Source organism: Electrona antarctica, assembly GCF_951216825.1.
Source record: "Electrona antarctica genome assembly, chromosome: 24".
NCBI classification, from domain to species: Eukaryota; Metazoa; Chordata; class Actinopteri; order Myctophiformes; family Myctophidae; genus Electrona; species Electrona antarctica.
Window position 1 is genome coordinate 18,490,654 of NC_136803.1, and position 22,128 is coordinate 18,512,781.

General features: G+C 43.3%; 1 protein-coding gene across 1 annotated transcript in view; it reads right to left on the bottom strand.

The window, feature by feature from the left end:
- Positions 1-22,128, bottom strand: part of LOC306917228 (uncharacterized protein) — a 74,485-nt gene that overhangs the window by 18,891 nt on the left and 33,466 nt on the right. Inside the window, exons 21-42 of the mRNA XM_079495361.1 lie at positions 20,785-20,829; positions 18,337-18,435; positions 17,376-17,429; positions 16,562-16,669; positions 15,248-15,301; positions 14,452-14,550; positions 13,983-14,036; positions 13,047-13,145; positions 12,395-12,448; positions 11,409-11,462; positions 10,550-10,603; positions 10,217-10,270; positions 9,928-9,972; positions 9,157-9,255; positions 8,490-8,597; positions 6,831-6,884; positions 5,385-5,438; positions 5,210-5,263; positions 5,017-5,070; positions 3,229-3,336; positions 2,377-2,430; positions 1,104-1,157 (exon numbers count right to left, since the gene is read on the bottom strand). Of these exons, the coding sequence (XP_079351487.1) occupies positions 1,104-1,157; positions 2,377-2,430; positions 3,229-3,336; positions 5,017-5,070; positions 5,210-5,263; positions 5,385-5,438; positions 6,831-6,884; positions 8,490-8,597; positions 9,157-9,255; positions 9,928-9,972; positions 10,217-10,270; positions 10,550-10,603; positions 11,409-11,462; positions 12,395-12,448; positions 13,047-13,145; positions 13,983-14,036; positions 14,452-14,550; positions 15,248-15,301; positions 16,562-16,669; positions 17,376-17,429; positions 18,337-18,435; positions 20,785-20,829 (1,512 nt within the window). The remainder of the gene's footprint in view (positions 1-1,103; positions 1,158-2,376; positions 2,431-3,228; positions 3,337-5,016; positions 5,071-5,209; positions 5,264-5,384; positions 5,439-6,830; positions 6,885-8,489; positions 8,598-9,156; positions 9,256-9,927; positions 9,973-10,216; positions 10,271-10,549; positions 10,604-11,408; positions 11,463-12,394; positions 12,449-13,046; positions 13,146-13,982; positions 14,037-14,451; positions 14,551-15,247; positions 15,302-16,561; positions 16,670-17,375; positions 17,430-18,336; positions 18,436-20,784; positions 20,830-22,128) is intronic.

Genomic DNA, 22,128 nt, shown 5'->3' on the forward strand with positions numbered 1-22,128 from the left:
TTGAGTATAGTAAATACTGTACGTCTCAATGACAATGATAATGATTGCAGAGTTTAACACATTGACTGCTGCTGACGTATACAGACGTTATTTAACACGAAGCCCGCCAGAAACGTAGTAACAGTAGAATTACTTTTGTCTGGCGGCCCGCCAGAACCGTAGTCTACGTTTAGTAAATGTAAGTAGACTTAGAAATAAAACTAGTGTTGACTAATCATTACATGTGGCTCTTATTTTGAAGAGGAAGTTATGCACAGGAAGGTTATTTTTCAAATTAATTAGAAACGAATGGTTCGAAGGTTCGCTCGAAAATTCCTGCCGAAGGTTCGAGTCCTAAAAACAGGGCTAGGGTACAGCCTTAACGTTTACTAGGCTTTATATTCTTTAATCCATGTTTTGATCGGATCGAATCGATAGCTGTCTCTCGTTAGCATCACAGTGTAAGTGGGACAGTGGCCGTGGCCATTTTGAAGATGTGCGCGCATCCACTTGCACTCTATGTGCTGCTTTCAATGGCCTGTATCTCCAAATCGGCGCAATGGATATCGTTTCTGGTGAAAACAAGGTTTTTCAACGGCCGACAGCAGGATACTCGCGGTCGGGTTTTTTCTGCACCGAGCAAGAGAACAACCGGTCAAGACACCACACACAGCATTATGTCATCGTAACACCCGGTTACGGATATTTGGCTCTTCAAAATAAAAGTTGAAAGGGGAAAAACCTTGGTAATGCGCGATAAATAGAATAATTAATCCTGGCGGTCAAACAGAGCCATCTATTGTCTGCTACTGATATATATACAGTATATACGTTTTATATTGCCTTATATGGATATAATTTAGCTAAAAATCTACTTTTAGCCCTGAGCCCGGTTGCTAGGCAACGCTAACATAATGCTAACATTAGCCTTTTCTTCTTCTCTCATTTTGCGAGGCGGGAAAACGGAAGTGCTTGAGTATTAATCTGCCCAAATCCGAAAAACTTGTTCTAATTGTCTTCTCTGATTCCAATCGGCAAATCTATATGCTGTCTATAGTATAATCTATATACTGTATATATCATTTGTTTTCTTCTTTTTACAGTAGACGATGTACTGTACTCACAAGAGAGCCAGGTCCGCCGACTCCTCCTGGCAGTCCAGGGAAACCAGATGCACCCTACGAAGAACATGTACAGTATAAACATATACTTTATGAACAAGAACAGATACAGTATGAACATATACTTTATGAACAAGAACATATACAGTATGAACATGTGCCTTATGAACAAGAACAGATACAGTATGAACATATACTTTATGAACAAGGGACATATATACAGTATGAACATGTGCCTTATGAACAAGGACATATCTCTGCTGTTGGGAGGACCCTCATAACTCCAAAATGTTCATTTTTCAGGAAATTAAGAAAACCATATATATTTTTTAAAACAAAGCAATACTGCCTCATCAAAGTTGGTGTTGTAAGTTTATATATTGTCAATTACTTCCATGAGAGGGGGAGAGGTGGTAGAGTTAGTTGTTTTAGCAGACAGTTTGAGGGTCCAATGGAGTTAAGAGGTTTTGTCCAAAGCACTTTTTACAAAACAACATCAAAAACCTCAAAAATTGAGTTATGAGGTTTCCTCCCGACAGCAACGAATTATACAGCGTAAACATATACTTTATGAACAAGAACATATACAGTATGAACATATACCCTATGAACAAGCTTTAAGCACAACAGTCACTGACATGATCAACCCTATGCACAATAATAATAACTTTATAATAATAACTTTATGAACAAGCATACCTATACATTAACTGACATGGAACCCTTAAAGATGGAGTGCCACGATTTTTTTCCACCCTAAAACATGATCATCAGGTATTATTATAATATAAGGAGGAAGAACTTTTTCCAAAAAGTGTACAGCATTTGTTAAAATCATGCTTTTATGTGGACACGCCCACCAGTTCATTAAGTATGCCTGGTTTGCCTGGTGGGTGGTGATCCACCTGAACTGAAGCCGCACCCACAGCTGTAGTTGTATGATAAAGGGAGAGGGGTTAGGGGAGGGGCTGATAGTGTGATGTCACTATATTACTGTTTATTTTATTGGCCCGTTTGACTGTCAAGGGTTCAGCCTCCAGGAAGAAACCCTAAATACAAAGTTAATACACCACTGCACATACAAACGACTCCAGGGTGTCTAATGAAGTACTGTCACCTCATAGACACATGAAAAACTGGAAAAATACAAACATTGTGGCACTCCATCTTTAAGGTAGAAACAAGACAATTACCGACATACATAGGGTGACCACCCGTCCTGCATTTCACGGGTCAGAATATCAGTCAGTCAGTTAACGTAAAACTCCCAACTCACCGTGGCTCCCTGGGTTCCTCTGCCACCCTTCAACCCTGTCACACCAACGGGCCCCTGGATGGACGCATGCACGCACACACACGCGCACACACGCACGCGCACGCGCACACACACACACACACACACACACACACACACACACACACACACACACACACACACACACACACACACACACACACACACACACACACACACACACACACACACACACACACACACACGCAGTGTATAAAGAGTACAGTTTGGTCATGCTACAAACAGAATACCATAATTATATGACCAGTGTTGGAAAAAAGTAATCTCATTTTTACTTAAGTAAAAGTATCAATACTGCAGTGTAGGTATACTTTGTTACAAGTAAAAGTCCGGAATTCTAAATTGACTTAAAAGTAGAAAAGTATTGGTATCAAAATGTACTTAAAGTACCGAAAGTAAAAGTACTCATTGTGCAAAATGTCCCATTTCTAGTTTTCAAATGTAAAAAAACTTTAGAAAATAGCCGATCTGTTATTTTCAAATGGTCAAAATGTATATAGGGCTGAAGTGGTTATTGTATGTCTTGTAATAATAATCAAAATCTACAAAGTAACTAGTAACTAAAGTTTTCAAATAAATGTAGTGGAGTAAAAGTACAATATTTTGATCCAAGATGTAGCTGAGTAGAAGTAAAAGTACTGGCAATTGGTTAATACTAAGTAAAGTAGCCTACAAATTCCTCAGATTTGTACACAACTACAGTACTTGTACTTAGTTACTTCCCAGCACCGGACACAACCTAACACAACACATGGCAGTAGTAAGAACATGGCGAGGTGCAGTGAAGTGGTATAGCACCGTACTGTACCGTACCTGCACACCCAGCTTTCCATTCATGCCCTGAGGTCCAGGAGCTCCGGACTCGCCCTTGTGACCCAGCTCTCCCGCATCTCCTTTGTGCCCCGGCTGACCGTCGGGACCCTGGAAACCAACCCGGGAATAAGTGACACGGTCAGGTCAACGTTGCAACGACGGCGGGTGAAATCATCCGTCAACTGTACCGGCAGTGGCGTGCACAGATAGACACTATGGGGTGCTAGCTACGAGCTTGTAGGTCTGCTATTTTTCAAAAATCGTCTTGAAAAATCGTGAAAATGTGGCCCAAATGTTAATATATTCTTTCAGAGCGAACGTTTTTACCTAAAAACTTTGCTTCTGGGGGGGGTCCCACCCTGGAACAACATATTTTCAGATGGGGGTCGGCAGCCAATTACATATATTTTTGGGGGTCCTTGACATGAAAATGTGTTGGGTTTTTCAGAAAACTGATTTAGAAGACATTTGTATAATCGTCTCACTCTTAACGGGCCATGTATGTCTAAAACTTGACTTTATCGGCAAACAAAAAGTTGTTTGCAGCAAGCGGGATTTGGACCCGCGGGAGGTGTGTATTGGGAGTCTAATGACATGCTACGAGCTGTGATTAAAAAGATGTAGTGGAATTTGGGGGTGCAACATTGCAAATAGATTGTGCCTCATTTAGCTGGAGGAGGTTCTGGAAGGTCTGTTCTTCTACAGTATGTCTTACGTTCTTATGTCCTACTTATGTCCTAGAGAAACGGTTGGATGGCACTTACACCCGCCTTCTAATGAGAGCGCAAAATCTGTCTTGGAAGAGCCACCCATCGACTAATCTAATATACGGCAACCTTCCCCGTGTTTCTTCACTAGTCCGATCCAGAAGAACACAGTTTGCCGGCCACTGCTACAGAGCTGACAATGAGGTTATATCTTCCCTTCTTCTCTGGAGTCCTGCCTCAAAGCAGACCAGAGGAAGAAAACTGTCGTTCCCTGATGTCATCGCTAGGGACACATGCATCAGTAAGCAGGAACTGGGGATGGCAATGAAGGACCGGGAAGTCTGGCATGGCGTTGTGAAATCCATGATCATCTTGACCGCGGTCGAAAAATGATGATGATGATGATGTCCTACTTTGTGATATCATGAAAATATAGTTCTCCTATAATGGTACAGGATGTATTGCTAAAAATAGACCCACCAGAAAACCCTGGGTTATAATCCTTGATTATGCGATGAGATATGCCAGTTTTATGTGATTTTATGCTGTGAAATTGCAGGAAGTTGTGAAATATGTGGAAAAATTATAAATGAGAAATATGTATTTCTCATTTATAAGTATGTGAAATATGCAAAAAGTTGCAAAATATGCGGGACTTAAGGTCTCCACACACCGGGCGCGAATCGGATGCGAATTCGGATTTTTAGCGGCGTTTTCCGAAAAACGCGGCCGGTGTGCAACCACCTTAAATGTGATTTTATGCAGTGAAATATGCAGGAATTTGCGAAATATGCGGGAAGTTTTTGCGATTATGCGCCCTTTTAAAAAAAACAGACCCTGCATAATCTGCGCCATTTGGCTGATTATGCTGTAAATTATGCGATCGCATAAAGGTTATTTTTCTGGAGGGGGCCTATAAAGGGCCTCCTCCTACCACGGGGCCTCAGATTGCTGGATGATGATTGCCGTGCAAGAAGACAAACATTACGAAGTATACATTATCGATGTATTCATCGATCATTTTTTGGATGCCGTCGGTTTGTGTGCAGCTGCCCTCACCACCACCATCGTTACAACTTACGGAAGTTCCAGGGAAGCCGACTGCGCCTATCGGACCGGGCTCTCCTCTCGAACCCTGTGGACAGAACACAACAGCACACACACATTTAAAGACGGAGTGGTGTGATTTATTTTTTGTTGAGAATCAGTGCATTGAAACAGCTCTCAGGGTCAAATTGGAACCGTGAAAGAAAGAATGTGGTACTAGTACTGACCGGCTGGGCTCTGGACCCTCTGCGTCCTCGGGGGCCGGAGGGTCCTTGTTCACCCTGGAAAAGACAAAAAACACACACACAACATTTCAATCACATTGATGCAGAAGGTGGCTAGTAATCAATGACATGATTTTAGTCATGTGATATAATATAATGTGTTGGGTTCGAGTTTTACCTTCTCTCCATTGGGCCCACTGGAGCCGGTAGGTCCAACTGCACCAGCAAGACCCTGTTGTTAACAAACAGCCAAAGCAACACAGGATCATGAATGAATGAATGAATGAATGAATGAATGAATGAATGAACTGACTGAGCATGTTGGTAGAGGGTAATCGTGGGATAAAACTGGGATAAAACGTTATAAAACCTGATGAATGAATGAATGAATGAATGAATGAATGAATGAATGAATGAATGAATGAATGAACGAATGAACGAACGAATGGGCCATGTTTCCAAGGCACATACTGTACACACATACAGCAGAAAGCCAACGGTGGCATTAAACAGTTAAATAAATGTATCACTATCCCACTACCAGAATCAGAATAGGGTCGACGTGGTGGTGTGGTTGCTAGGGCTGAGCTTACCAGCACTCCACTTGCCTCCACACTTTATTCAGGAACATTTCAGCCACTTTCTTTACCACTTTTTTCTTTTACCCATTAGGACCACTCTACGCAACGTTATCAAACAGCGACACGCACCTGTGGTCTTTCTACAGGTCACCATTTTTGTCACACAACGGAAATCCCTGTGTATCGCCTTGTGATTTCCTTTGGAGGTTGACCTTGTGACCGTGTAGATTGAGCAACACCCTATACGGCTCACACTGTGAGCACAGGTAAGCCTGTCCGTCGCCATCATGAAATTGTATTATTTATTGCAATTCAAGATTTAATTGTGTTTGTTTTTGTTTGTTTCGGCCTTTCACATTGGAACATATAAATACATGAAAAATACATTTCCGTTTGACATTTAGGCTTTCTAATCCAGGGGTTCTGAACGTTTTTGGCCGGGGACCCCCGGAAATGCTTTGGCAATGTCTCGGGACCCCCGCCCCGCCCCCTCCCGACCCCCAATATAAATTGACTGCTACAATAACCTTAACCCATTTTGGGCGGGAACCCCTTTTGGTGTTTTAAGCATTGTTATAATTTAGCTATTGAAAAATAGCAGATCTACAAGCTCATAGCGCGCCACCGAGTGGCGCGCTACGAGCTTGTAGGTCTGCTAATTTAGAAAAATCGTGAAAATAAAATTTAAAAAATAATCTTTTTTTTTTTTTGAAAATAATTTGGGGACCCCCTAAAATAATTTGGCGACCCCCCGAGGGGTCGCGACCCACGGGTTGAGAACCCCTGTTCTAATCCAAAATCGCACAGGGCAAATGTGACAAATAACTTAAATATCATAACAGAATTAAATGTGTGTGTCCCCCATGGCCATGCATGCAGCATATCATCCCCAGTATATCATAACAGAATGTAATGAGTGTGTGTGTGTGTGTGTGTGTGTGTGTGTGTGTGTGTGTGTGTGTGTGTGTGTGTGTGTGTGTGTGCGTGCGTGCGTGTGTGTGTCATGGCCATGCATCATCCCCAGACAGTAGATGATGACTCACTCTGGCGCCGTCCGTTCCAGCCTTTCCTTCCTGTCCTTTGTCACCAATGGAACCCTATGTGTGACGAGGAGAGGGAGAAGATGATGATGATGCAAACTGGTGAGGAAGATGGAGTTTGGAAGTGCTTGTTGAATATCACTCAACGGCCCATGTGTATTGCGTACCACCTATTTTTAATTTGCACATAACGCAGGAGGCAGCAGGAGGTTGCTTTACTGATAACGAGCTTAGAAAAAGAATCATCTGCAAGGAATCTCTTGACAGGAAGTAGCTAATAACATGTCTACGGTGGATTTTTATGAAACAAACACATTGCAGATAGAAAGAGGATAATTCAAGCTTTTCGTACAGCTGCAATGTTGGTAAATTTGACGTTGTTTAATACAATTAGATAGGACTTTTCTGTTTGGATGAATGGGATGTCAATGGGAAGTTGCACTATAGTTAGCACCTTGCTGGCAAGATCGGCACGGTCTGCATAAGGTCAATAGAGAGATATATGTGTGGCGCTCTGAGCCAACCAGCAGATGGCGCTGTGGCGCCGAATGAGTTAACCCACTCAAGACCTGAGATCACATCCAATAAATCCTACAGTTGGATGTATAATGTTTTTACAATACTGTTTATGAGGATGCAAATAAACTAAATTAAACTAAACGACACTGTAGTAGCTCTGTGTCGTAACTCACCGTGTCTCCCTTGGGCCCCGCGCGGGCCCAGAGATGCCTCTCTCTAAACTATATGACAGTGTAGTATAGTGCTGTAAGTTAACTCACTGTGTCTCCCTTGGGCCCCCCATGGCCAGAGATGCCTCTCTCTAAACTAAACAACAGTGTAGTATAGTGCTGTAAGTTAACTCTCCCTTGGGCCCCGCGCGGGCCCAGAGATGCCTCTCTCTAAACTAAATGACAGTGTAGTATAGTGCTGTAAGTTAACTCACTGTGTCTCCCTTGGGCCCCCCGGGGCCAGAGATGCCTCTCTCTAAACTAAATGACAGTGTAGTATAGTGCTGTAAGTTAACTCTCCCTTGGGCCCCCCGTGGCCAGAGATGCCTCTCTCTAAACTAAACAACATTGTAGTATAGTGCTGTAAGTTAACTCTCCCTTGGGCCCCCCGGGCCCAGAGATGCCTCTCTCTAAACTATATGACAGTGTAGTATATTGCTGTAAGTTAACTCACCGTGTCTCCCTTGGGCCCCCCGTGGCCAGAGATGCCTCTCTCTAAACTAAACAACAGTGTAGTATAGTGCTGTAAGTTAACTCTCCCTTGCCCCCCCCGGGGCCAGAGATGCCTCTCTCTAAACTAAATGACAGTGTAGTATAGTGCTGTAAGTTAACTCTCCCTTGGGCCCCCCGTGGCCAGAGATGCCTCTCTCTAAACTAAACAACAGTGTAGTATAGTGCTGTAAGTTAACTCTCCCTTGGGCCCCGCGCGGCCCCAGAGATGCCTCTCTCTAAACTAAATGACAGTGTAGTATAGTGCTGTAAGTTAACTCTCCCTTGGGCCCCACGGGGCCAGAGATGCCTCTCTCTAAACTAAATGACAGTGTAGTATAGTGCTGTAAGTTAACTCACCGTGTCTCCCTTGGCCCCCCCGGGGCCAGAGATGCCTCTCTCTAAACTAAATGACAGTGTAGTATAGTGCTGTAAGTTAACTCACCGAGTCTCCCTTGGCCCCCCCGGGGCCAGAGATGCCTCTCTCTCCAGGCATGCCCTGCAGACCCGGAGGGCCTGCCTCTCCGAGAGCACCCTTTAGACCGGCGTTGCCCTGACGACGGACACACAACAACGTTAAGACAAAAGAGCCCTCTACGTTCTCCATACACAGTGGTGTAAAGTAACTGAGTACATTTACTCAAGACTAAGTACTGTACGTAAGTACAATTTTTAGATCATGTTTTTTTGCTCTGGATCCGATTCCGATGATTTGATTTGGACTATCTGCCCATAGCGATTTATCTGATATTTATATTTTTTATATAATTTCTTTATGCCATATATCACTATACAATATCCAAAATCACAGTCTAATCTCATGATATGGATATAATATTGATACTAGGGATGTCCCGATCACGTTTTATTTGCTCTCAATCCCGATTCCGGATCGGGACAACCCTAATTTTGAGGAATTTGTACTTTACTTGAGTAGCTATTTCCAATACGTTTACTTCCACTCCACTACACCTTGGATCAAAATAATAATTGTACTTTTACTAAACTTGAGTTACTAGAACCGATAGCCGTGTACACTGCACATCACTGCAACCCTCACGGGTGCGTACATTCTCCGTACAGCAAGAGAAGGAGGTACATTGTCGTCATACCTTTGGCCCCTCGGGGCCTGCCGTTCCTGGACTACCTTTGGAACCCCCGAGTCCATTTGTTCCCACCTCTCCTCTCGCTCCCGGGTGGCCTCGTTCGCCCTGGAGGGGAAAGCAAGTGACTAGAATAGATCAATAAATCAATCACTACAGCGACATTGGAATACGACCATCATATCCCTGTGATCTCATGTTGATTACACGTAGTTAACCTTTCTGGGCACCATTAAACACTGTGCCTGAAAAATGACCAGCATTCGTATTTTGGGAAGACCTTCGCTACGGGTCTGTAGTGTTGATTTCGTCCACTAAAACTATGAATATATTGACATTATTCCATCAACACATAAAGACTAGAGGGAGGGACTATTGGAGAAGAGTTCCAGTAGAACTAAATGTAATTTTATGCTTGGTTGCATGCTGAAAATACCCGAAAATAGCTTGCAAAATAGCCTGCATGATGAAAATAGCCTAAAATAGCCGAGGCATGCAACCAAGTCCAAAATCAGACATCAAGACCCACCAAAATACATTTTAGTTCGACTAAATCAACTGTAGATTTATTCGACTAAAATCTTACGGTATGGTCGACTAGACTAACACTAAAACGTTTCAGGTGACTAAAATGTGACTAAAACGAAAATTATTTCAAAAGACTATGACCAAAACTAAATCAGAATGTCCTGTCAAAATCAACACAAACCCAACGGAGTGGCAGAACAGAACGGCTTCCATTCTTAATGTATGGTGTGTACAGTATGCTAACATACTCACCCTTGGACCGTTAGCTCCTGCGGCTCCACCTTCTCCTGCGATGCCCTGCAAATAGCAAGAACGAACAATGAATACATGTACACACACACATCCCTCCCATTTACCACCACAAAGTGCATGGAATGAGTTTCACTTTGACCTCTTGTATTTCAATGACTTTCATGTTATCTCTCTGTTATCTCTCGGGTAATTTCTTGCACAAACGTGAAACAGACAGACAGACAGACAGACAGACAGACAGACAGACAGACAGACAGACAGACAGACAGACAGACAGACAGACAGGTACCTCAGTGCCTGGTTTTCCTGACTCTCCGGGAGTGCCTGGTAATCCAGGTAATCCCTGCAGTGAAAAAAAAACACATTTTTTAAGTTTAAGTTTTATCCCACGATTACCCTCTGCCAACATGCTCATGCTTCCTTCGATGCGTGAGGATTTCAATGAATGGCACGTCATTAGAGAGTCTTCAACATCTGGAAACAGCTGGAATAATGACAGTGGGGCTACCACTGTACCTGGTCACATATGTCCAAAACTGTTACTTTTTAGAATAAAAAAATAAATATATATATTTCTTTTAATAAAGCAGATCGCAACGATTATAGCACGTCGTCCACAAACCTGGAAGCCGATCAGTCCGTGGGATCCCTGCTCTCCTCTCTTCCCCGCGAGTCCCTGAAAACACCAAAAAACACGATTCACTTTGAAATAAATACATCACCGTGTTTCGACAAACACATGTAAGAAGTGTAGGAACCAAGAAATGCACTTTCTTGCACGCCACTTTAGCATAGCTTTTGTAACTGCAATCAATCAATCAATCAATCAATCAACTAAGTAGACATCGGGATTTCAGCCCCTGCCTCTCTAACACTCTCTGCACGTCCCTGCCACTTAACATCACATAACATCAGTAAGGTGTGTTGTGATGAGAGGATTTACTTAACATCACATAACATCAGTAAGGTGTGATGTGATGGGAGGATTTACTTAACATCACACAACATCAGTAAGGTTGTGTTGTGATGAGAGGATTTACTTAACATCACACAACATCAGTAAGGTTGTGTTGTGATGAGAGGATTAAGCCATTTTGGGCGGGAACCCCTTTTGGTGTTTTAAGCATTATGTCATGCTTTAGCTGTTGAAAAATAGCAGATCTACAAGCTCATAGCGCGCCACCGAGTGGCACGCTACGAGCTTGTAGGTCTGCTATTTTTGAAAAGTCATGAAAATGTGGCGCAAATATTTGAATATATATTTCAGAGAGAACATTTTTAACTAAAATATTGGGTTCTGGGGGTCCCTGGAACTACATATTTTGAGATGGGGGTCCGTGGCCCAATAGAGATAATTCTGGGGGTCCTTGACATGAAAAAGGTTGAGCACCACTGACATAGAAACATGGGTTTTTCAGAAAGATTTTAGGATTTAGAAGACTTTTTTTTAATCGACCTCAGTCCAAAATGGGTTTACTTACGGCTGGACCGGCCGGTCCTGCTGCACCTGTTTCTCCATCTTTTCCATTTAGTCCCTGAAAGAACAGTCAACGAATAGTTATACACATGCAGTCAAAACCAGGGGTGGAAAAAGTACTCAAATGTTGTACTGAAAGTAAAGGTATCAATCTACAATGTAGATATACTCTGTTACACGTACAAGTCACTGTATGCGATTCAAATTCAAATGTACTTGATTAAACGTAACAACGTATTGGCACCAAAACTGTAGTTACTAGTTACTTTGTAGATTATTATTGTAGATTATTATTACTACAAAACATACATTAACCACTTAAACTCTATACACATTTTGTCCATTTGAAAATAGTAATACAAGCGTGATGCGACGCATTGTGAACTTGTAGATCTGCTATTTTCAAAAGATTTGTATACATTTGAAAACATTAAATGGGACATTCTGCACAATGACTGAGTACTTTCTACTTTTGGTACTTTAAGTACATTTCGATGCCAATACTTTTGTACTTTTACTCAAGTACATTTTGAATTCCTTTTTACTTGTAACTTGTATTGGTACTTTTACTTAAAGGAGCATTCAGTGATTTGGGTGATTCGGAAAATCTCCCGGTCCGTCCCGGTAACACGATGTGCACATGCACGCACTACAGTGGGGACATGCGACAGGCCAACAGCACGCACACCAAGGCCCGCCCCTGCTCGATCATGATTGGTGGAAGGCCCCTCTCTATCCTGATTGGATGAAGGCTGGGCCACCTAGCCAAAAACGAAACCTAAGGTTTTTTTTTACCCCCAGGGGTTAACTGGGGACAGGGAGGAACTCCTTATATGGTCAGCACACTCTATAGTAGGGAGGATTATCACAACAAAACAAAACATAAGTGATATTTGAATTAAGTGAAATCACTGAATATACCTTTAAGTAAAACATGTGAGTATACTTTTGGAAGCATCTTGGTGAATCAATGTACACGTGCCAACCTACCCGTGCACCTGTACCGCCCTCTGTGCCTGCCTCTCCGACCTTGCCAGGGTCACCCTGAAGAAAAAAAGTAAGATCACAACATTAATGTATATACCCTACTGTACATGGGCAACTTGCGGCCCATGGGGCCACATGCGGCCCCCACCTTCACTTAATGTGGCCCTCAGGTTAATATCACAATACTGATATAGTATTGATTTCAGCTGTTACAATTACAAACATGCAAACATGACCCGCTTTTAATGAATTCAGTCTAAATTAGTAGCTTAATGAGTATAGTATTAAAATGTTATTGTCTTTTTTACGTCCAATGTATTTGTACTTAGTTCATAAAGTTAACATTAACTATAATTAAAGGTATTTGAAAATATCAAATTAACTCAAATTTAAAAATAGCAAAAAAAGAATCCGGATTTCAATTCAAATATAGCAAAAATAGCCGATCTACAAGCTTGAGCTTGTAGATCGAGCCGCGAAACAGCTAAAAAAATATACGAACAAATAACCTCACATACAGATAATCTGCATTGGTACAGAACAGGTGCTACGGCAAGTGCTACGGGCTAAGGTGGAGTCCCAAGTGATGAAGAAGCACACCATGAAGTGTGCTTGAAATGCAATACAAAAATGACAAAGAAAAAAAAGGACTGACAGCAAAGCCTTTGGGTCCTGGAGCGCCCATCGTACCGGACGCCCCTCTGCTACCAGCGGGACCCCCTGGGCCGGGTTTACCATCGTCCCCTGATGCTCCCTGTGGGGGGGGGGGGGAGAGAGAGAGAGAGAGAGAGAGAAACAAAACAAATATCCAATTATCCAGTGGTTGAATGAAAAAGTGGACCAATGCCCCGCACACACACACACACACACACACACACACACACACACACACACACACACACACACACACACACACACACACACACACACACACACACACACACACACACACACACACACACACACACACACACACACACACACACACAAAATAATCCTATTTGAACTGACAAGCACTTGGAATTATAGGAGTTGTGGCACCGACTCGGTTCTACAGATTGTGAAAATAGCCAAGCTACAATTAAGGCGTTGCGAGCTTGTATGCAGTAGCTTGACTATATTTTCACAATGTTTTGCCTCTTTTCCTTACGTAATAGTTGACAATTTGAGTCAATTTGGTATTAAAAAAGGTTCTTAAATTGTCACTGTAGAAATATGCCGAATGCAGATACCCTGTATACACTTTTACTGTATTCTGGTTTGTTTACTGTGGAGTGAGATAACAATGTTGCACAATAAACCCCCCAAACAATCCCCTTTTCAAGTGTGTATATTCAATAATGTAACTCTTGAGAGTGTAAAATGAAACCAAATGGACCCTTACTGCCCATTTCGTTTCATTTTACACTCTCAATAGTTCAAGATCTATAAGGGTCCATTTGGTTACCAACTCTCCATCATTTAGCTGGGGACCACCTGGAACCGCGATCCTCAAGGACCAAATTGGTGGTCCCTGGACCACTGGTTGAAAACCACTGCACTAGACTAGACAATCAATACGTTGTTGTGAGACAAGCAGCCAGTAATGTACCATTGGTCCCTGCTTCCCTTCCTCGCCTCCGGTGCCCTGAAGACCTGTCAGACCCTGCAAAACATCAGTCAAGTTTAGATAGATACATACACAAGTAAGACGCGTGAACACAGGAAGCGAACGCAGCTGTTGTGGCAGTCTGACACACACACATACACACACACACAGAGCTTTTTTTCCCTCATACTTGCGTGCGTGCGATGCACGTGCGTGCGATGCATGTGTGTGTGTTTTTGTGTGTGATACAGCTCCGCCCTCTGGTGGCGGGCGGGTGGTGTTACAGCGTGACACACACAGACAGACAGACAGACACACACACAGACAGACATGATCTGCTGGGTCTCATAGTAAATGCTCACTGCGTTCGCAATGACACGCACGCACGCACGCACGCACGCACAGTACATATATCCACTTTGAGAGACACTGTACTTGGCAAAGAGACTGAACGTTGTCCATCCGTACGTACCCGTGCACCCGTAAGCCCTGCCTCTCCGTTGCGTCCTGGATCTCCGTCCGTGCCCTTAGCACCGAGAGAGCCTGACAGACCTCTCTCCCCTTGGGAACCCTGGACAGAGAAACACCTGCCATTCAGTGTGTCACGACGGCAATGACAGAGAAACACCTACCAATCACAGTGTGTGACGATGGCAATGACGATGGCAATATTTTTATACATTTGAAAACATGAAATGGGACATTCCACATAACGAGTACTTTCTACTTTTGGTACTTTAAGTACATTTTTAATGCCAATACTTCTGTATCACGTGTGGTCAAGTTACACAAGTTAACAAATCATCCCATGTCATGTCATTTTTATCGTGACTATTCATCATTGTTACTGGACACTGTTCATTTTGTTGACTAAGGTTTTTCAGAAGACTAAATAGGACTAAAGGCTCATTCATAGTCTGGATTTTCGGTGGTGAGGTGACCACCGCTCCGGTGTTGAGGTGACCACCGGAGCTGAAATAACATTGAGCGGTGGTGAGTAAAAACAGAGAGAAGGGCTGGAGCGGTGGCGGTGGTTTGCTCTTCACCGCAGCTCGTGACATCATGTTGTAGTTCGGTGGTCACCTCACCACCGAAAATCCAGACTATGAATGAGCCTTAAGACTATGGTGTGTTATTCAAGACTAAGACTAAATATTTTCTAGCAAAATTAACATTGCATTGAGACTAAGACTAAGGTTTTTTTCTTTAAATAGGAATAAGACTAAAATGGTGTGTGAAAAAAATCAACACTGGGGTCAACAACATACCTTTTGTCCAGGCAAACCATCTGCACCAGGGAAACCTCTGTTTCCACCAGCGCCCTGCGAAGTTACAGAAATGATAGAGTTAATACGACGATAAAAAAGTGTGCATATGATTGGTCATCATCACACCTGTTCTCAAGACTATACTTTGTTTTAGAAATCCCCAGTGTTCATTCTGAACTGGGTAAGACAGCGTTTCATTACTACGTACGCACCTCACATGTGGAACTGTCTACAATCAGATTTAAAACTGAAGAACTGATTGATTTCACTTGAAAAAAACTTGTAAGGATTACTTTGAGATCCAACTGTACTTATTATCTTGTAATGTACTTGTAATGTAATGCTATGTTTACTGTAATCAGGGCGTCATTGGAAAAAGGCTCTCAATTGACGTTCCTGAATAAATAAAGGTGACAGAAAGAAAGATGATGACGTTCCATTGATCAACTTTCACTTGATCTCCAGTAGGATCCGCCGATCATCAAAGTATTGGCTCAGGAATGCGACATAAACCCCAAAAATGTCCTTGAATTCACAATCACGTGTCACCGGGACATGCCCCGCTCATCTAGGCTGAGTGGCAAAACATTGAGCAGCGAGTTTGGAAATCACTAAACGGTCCTGCGTACCACCTGCTTCTATAAATGGCACATAATGCAGGAGGCAGCAGGACGTTGCGTTATTGAAAACGAGCGCTTCCAAACTCTGACACTTATAGGAAAATAATCACCTGCACGGAATGTATTGACAGAAAGTAGCTCTTCAGAAAAGAGGAGAGGTCGCACAACTACTCGTAGTAACGATGCAAACACTTCATTTTAAGATGACCAGTGTTTCGGCACAAAATGCTGCCAAGTTTATCTCCCGTGGTCAGCACTATACTATTGGTGTGCGCTCCTACCCATTTGTTTGTTCATAAAGTAGCTCATAACATCTCTACGCTGGATTTTCATGAAACAATAGATAGCAGATTGCTGATAGAAAGAGGATAATTCAAGCTTTCCGTACAGTCCTACGATGTTGGTGAGTTTGACTTTTCTGTTTGGATCTATGGGCCGTCCGTCAAGGCCAGAAAGTTTGTTCTTTGCCACTCAGTAGGCGTTCCCTTCCCATATTACTTCCGTGTACGATGATACATTTGTAGTTTTTGATACAGTGGGCCACACAGACCATCTCTGCCTGGGACCCTGGCCCGATCTACAGACTCCCAAACTCTTTAGCATAAAGGGACCCATAATAATTGGTCCGCGGCCCAACTTTGGGTTCCAACCCAGTGTTTGGGAGCCAGTGGTGTAAAGGAAGGTTTGGACTCACGCTCTCTCCAGCAGGTCCTGGGATACCGATGGATCCGGCGTCTCCACGCAGGCCTCTCTTTCCCTCCTCTCCCATGGGGCCGAAGGGACCCTGAGCACCTGACATACCCTAGAATCACATCAAAATCAATCAATCAATTAATCAATGAAATCAATCAATTCATTAATCATTTGACAAATCAATGAAACAGGCAACCATTCAACCAAATCAGTCGGTTACTTACTCCATACACTCTGTACCTCAGTCAGTCTTAACTCTAAAGTCACACCAGCCACAGCAGCACAAATTTCTATCTATTCCACTACATCTCAGAACCAAACATTGTACTTTTACTCTTATTTGTACTTGTATCACTTATTTGAAAACATTAGTTACTAGTTACTTAAACTTTGTACATTTAGATTATTATTACAAAACATACACCAATACAGCCCTATTACATTTCGGTCATTTGAAAATAGCTGATCTACAAGCTCTCAATGTGTTGCGATGCAATGCATTGTGAGCTTGTAGATCTGCTATTTTCAAAATATGTTTTATTTGTGAAAATAAAGAGATTCTGCACAATGAGTACTTTCTACTCTTGGTACTTTACATTTTTATATCGATACTTTTGTACTTTTACTCAAGTAGATTTTGAATTCAGGACTTCTACTTGTAACAGAGTAGTTATATATTGCAGTATTGATACTTAAAACAAGTGAGTACTTTTTACACCACTGACAATCTGTATGTTACGACGAGTTTAAGAAACATGTCTGCTGCGATAAGAAAGCGCAGCAGACATGTTGAATTCATTTTATTTCAATCTCACCGATTCTCCTTTTAGTCCTGGTTCTCCTTTGAATCCGGCCACCCCACCGTCTCCCTGTGAGAAACCATGACATAATTATGACCTGGGGCTAAACACTGCACTCAGAACGTATAGCATAGGCTAATGTACACTTGCCAAATGTTTAGAAATATTTAAGTGGCAGTTGGAACTTAGAGGATCAATCATGAAAATGGAAAATGGAATGGAATAGAAATAGAATGGAATGCCTTGCATGGGATGAGGAGAGTGTGAAAATCAGACATGGGAGAGCCTTAAGAGGCGGCTGTTCATATAGCTACTGTGGAGTCAGTACTGCTGTATGGGGCTGAGACATGGACCCTCACAGTGGAGTCAGTACTGCTGTATGGGGCTGAGACATGGACCCTCACAGTGGAGTCAGTACTGCTGTATGGGGCTGAGACATGGACCCTCACAGTGGAGTCAGTACTGCTGTATGGGGCTGAGACATGGACCCTCACATTCGAGTAAGTACTGCTGTATAGGGCTGAGACATGGACCCTCACAGTGGAGTCAGTACTGCTGTATGGGGCTGAGACATGGACCCTCACAGTGGAGTCAGTACTGCTGTATGGGGCTGAGACATGGACCCTCACATTCGAGTAAGTACTGCTGTATGGGGCTGAGACATGGACCCTCACAGTGGAGTCAGTACTGCTGTATAGGGCTGAGACATGGACCCTCACAGTGGAGTCAGTACTGCTGTATAGGGCTGAGACATGGACCCTCACAGTGGAGTCAGTACTGATGTATGGGGCTGAGACATGGACCCTCACAGTGGAGTCAGTACTGCTGTATATATGGGGCTGAGACATGGACCCTCAAAGCACAACAGAGTTGGTGTTGGCTAGACCACACTCTCGCAGTAACTAAATAATGATAGAATAGAATAGAAAAGAATAGAATAGAATGTGTCAGGCCAGATGAGACAGTGTGTGTGTACCAGTGTTCCCTTGGGCCCTGACATTCCTGTGGAGCCCTGAGGGCCGGGTGGTCCCAGAGGGCCCAACAGACCCGCGGGACCCTGGATTCCTGCAATACCCTGCAGGTAAAGAGCAAAACGGAACACACAATGTTAGAATATTCTGCTGAGCCTTCAGAAGATGCTGTTGGCCTAGAGCCAGACTATGAACTGAATGGATTGGCTAGTTGGTTAGTTGGTTCATTGATGCCAGAGGCATAGAGTAAGACAGAGTTAGGACATTGAGGGGTGCAGAAAACTGAGTGCTCGAGCGCTGTTCACGCAGGCTGAACAGTGACAAGCTGGAGTTTGAAATACATTGTTTTCAACGAGGGCGGCGCAAATATCAGCAATTCGTAGGCATGTGTGCAACATGCCAACTGTTTTAAAGTAACTACAGTAACAACTAAAGTCTCTGTAATGTTTATGTTGTACTATTACTAAAAAACGATCTAAAATAAAAGGATTTAAGATCATTAAAGCTGGGCTGTTGCCCGAGTCCAGTGCATTCTGCCAACTTCGGGTCCAGGACTTGTCACTGTTTGCTATGCTCTTCGCCAATATAAATCTAAGTAGAAGAGGACTTGTGGCAGCGGTGGTCGAACGGATTGCGGAGCGGTCTTGATACCGGAAGGTCGCCAGTTCGAATCAGCGGTCCGACACGTTAAAATTACCACCGCTGAAGTGCCCTTGAACAAGGCATTGAACCACTACGATGAAATGTTCTATGAGCAGGGCCTGGCTGGAAACAAGTTCTTGAGCTTAGCCCAGATACCCTGGGTAAATATAGTAATCATTTCATTTGGACATTGGACTGGCCCCATGAAGTGACCAGTAGAAGAGTCGCCATTGGACTGGCCCCATGAAGTGACCAGTAGAAGAGTCGCCATTGGACTGGCCCCATGAAGTGACCAATAGAAGTCTATGTAGAAGAGTCGCCATTGGACTGGCCCCATGAAGTGACCAATAGAAGTCTATGTAGAAGAGTCGCCATTGGACTGGCCCCATGAAGTGACCAATAGAAGTCTATGTAGAAGAGTCGCCATTGGACTGGCCCCATGAAGTGACCAATAGAAGTCTATGTAGAAGAGCCGCCATTGGACTGGCCCCATGAAGTGACCAATAGAAGTCTATGTAGAAGAGTCGCCATTGGACTGGCCCCATGAAGTGACCAATAGAAGTCTATGTAGAAGAGCCGCCATTGGACTGGCCCCATGAAGTGACCAATAGAAGTCTATGTAGAAGAGTCGCCATTGGGCCAACATACTAGGCAATTCAAAGCACATGTCACGCAATATTCGCACTAGGCTAATTCAGTTTAAAATCTTTAATAGAATGTATTGGACCCCTTCTAAATTACATAGAGCAAAGCTCAAAAATTATCCAGGATGCTGGAAGTGCCCGAACGAAGGTACGTTGACCCATGTCTTATGGAAGTGCCCCAGGGTACAAGATTTTTGGACACAAATACATGATCTCATTGAGAGAATCATTGGTCAAGATATCCCTCTCGATATCCGCTTATTTATACTAGGAGATCCTTCTATTCTTAAAGATATAACTCCTTCCACACACGTGGAATGGATCCAAACAGCCATAATGCTGGGCAGGAGGCTGCTAGTCCAATTATGGAAATCAGCCCACGTACCATCAATTACAGAATGGCATAACTTACTAAACAGTACAGCGTCATATGAAAGAGTATCATTCTCTATGAAAAATAGGATAGATCAGTTCCACCAGAAGTGGGACAGATTCCTTCTGTATGATAGCACTACGTAATGACAGACTACTGGCTGCCCCCCCTACAGTAGATCTTCGCCTGCTCACATATATGTCTCTATCGAGAAGAACACAGCCTCCCTCCCCTTCCTTCCCTCCTAGTTGTGTCTTTTTTATTTTTTATTTTTATTTTATTCTATTTTAGTTTTTGTAATGTGACTGTCGATTTGTGTCAAACTCTTTTTTTATTTTATTTTGTCTTCGTTTGTTTGTTCTGTATTGTTGTTACTGGTATTGTGGGTATTGTGTTTGTGTCTGAAAAAGAAAATCCAATAAAATACTAATCACAAAAAAAAGAAGAGTCGCCATTGGACTGGCCCCATGAAGTGACCAATAGAAGTCTATGTAGAAGAGTCGCCATTGGACTGGCCCCATGAAGTGACCAATAGAAGTCTATGTAGAAGAGTCGCCATTGGGCTGGCCCCATGAAGTGACCAATAGAAGTCTATGTAGAAGAGACGCCATTGGACTGGCCCCAAGTGAACAGAGTTGTCGTAACTCTGTCTTACTCTATGGCTCAGATTGATGCTAAGTCCAGCGGAACATCAATCGTCAAACAGCTTTGATTAACATGTTCTGGTACAATCGCGGTAATCATCACCACCACGTAAGTTAATGGCGATAAATTGTGCAGCCCTATACACTCACCGTTGGACCCTTGCTACCAGCCCCTCCATCTTGTCCTGCGGGGCCCTGTTAAAAAAACACAAACAAAATGTATGCATCAGATCAGTGGTTTTCAACCCTTTTCATGGCAAGGTCCTATTCTGCATTTGAGCCACGGATCATCATTTGGTGAGATTTAGCCTCTCAGACCCAAAACTTGGAATATATTGTGTCCACAATTCCATGCTGTATTGATGTTGGTACCATAGGAGAGAGGAGAGGCAAACACGTTGATCAAAATAACAATTATTCTACATTCTCTAATTGTGTAGACTTGTTAAGCATTGCAGATGTTTGACAATAATGTAACTCTTGAGCGTGTAACATGTTATGCTCTCAAGAGTTAAAGATCTATGAGGGTCCATTTGGTTACCAACTCTCCGTCATTTAGCTGGGGACCACCTGGAACTCCCTCAAGGACCACTGGTGGTCCCTGGACCACTGGTTGAAAACCACTGGCGCAGATGAATGTCCACAAAACACCACAAAAAGCCTTAACCCATTTATACCTGTTACACCTATACGTTGTTTTGGACCTACTGTATGAGGTTTCCTCCCGATCGAGATGATACCTAACCTGACTCCGCCAGATTGTGGCAGTATTGAGTTCACCAGTCCCCTCCTCCTGCCTGCAACTGGGCTCTCTCAAGCAGAAACGATGAACCCGGAAGCAGCGGGACAAAAATCTGATATCTCCATAATCATTTCGAGTTGTAGTCCTGTTAGGTTGTGTTTACATTTGCGCTGTGGCACAGCTTCAATATGTCACAGCCGCATATCACTCCGGCCAGAATTGGACCGGAGTACAGCGTCTCTGCCCGAGAGATCCCAGACTCTCCCTGGCAGAATGCAAATGTTGGCCTGGGCCGTGGCTCAGCGGTCCAGGCACCTTGGCTGGTAATCCAGTCTGGCAGTGTGCCGCGGGTTCGACTCCCGATCCCGACGGCCTTTACTGCATGTCTTCCCCCCATCTCTCTCCCCATTTCCTGTCAGCCTACTGTCTGTCCCTCCATAAAAAATATAAAATAAAGGTGAAAGCCACAAAAAAAAAACATTTAAAAAAAGAATAATGCAAATGTTGTCCAGCAGGGGGAGTGGTTCCACCAGGCTAGATGATACCAGTATATCAACAGAACAGGGACGTGCACACATAGACATCAAAGGGGGCTTCAGCCCCTGCCCTTTTACCCGTCTGTAAAACAACTGCCCTTAATTTCCAGACCACGAATGCAGCATTTACTACATGGTGAAAGAAATGCAAATGCCACTCCTTTCCTTCCATGCCATGCCGGAAGGCAGCATTCAGGAGAATAGTTTTTTTCCCCC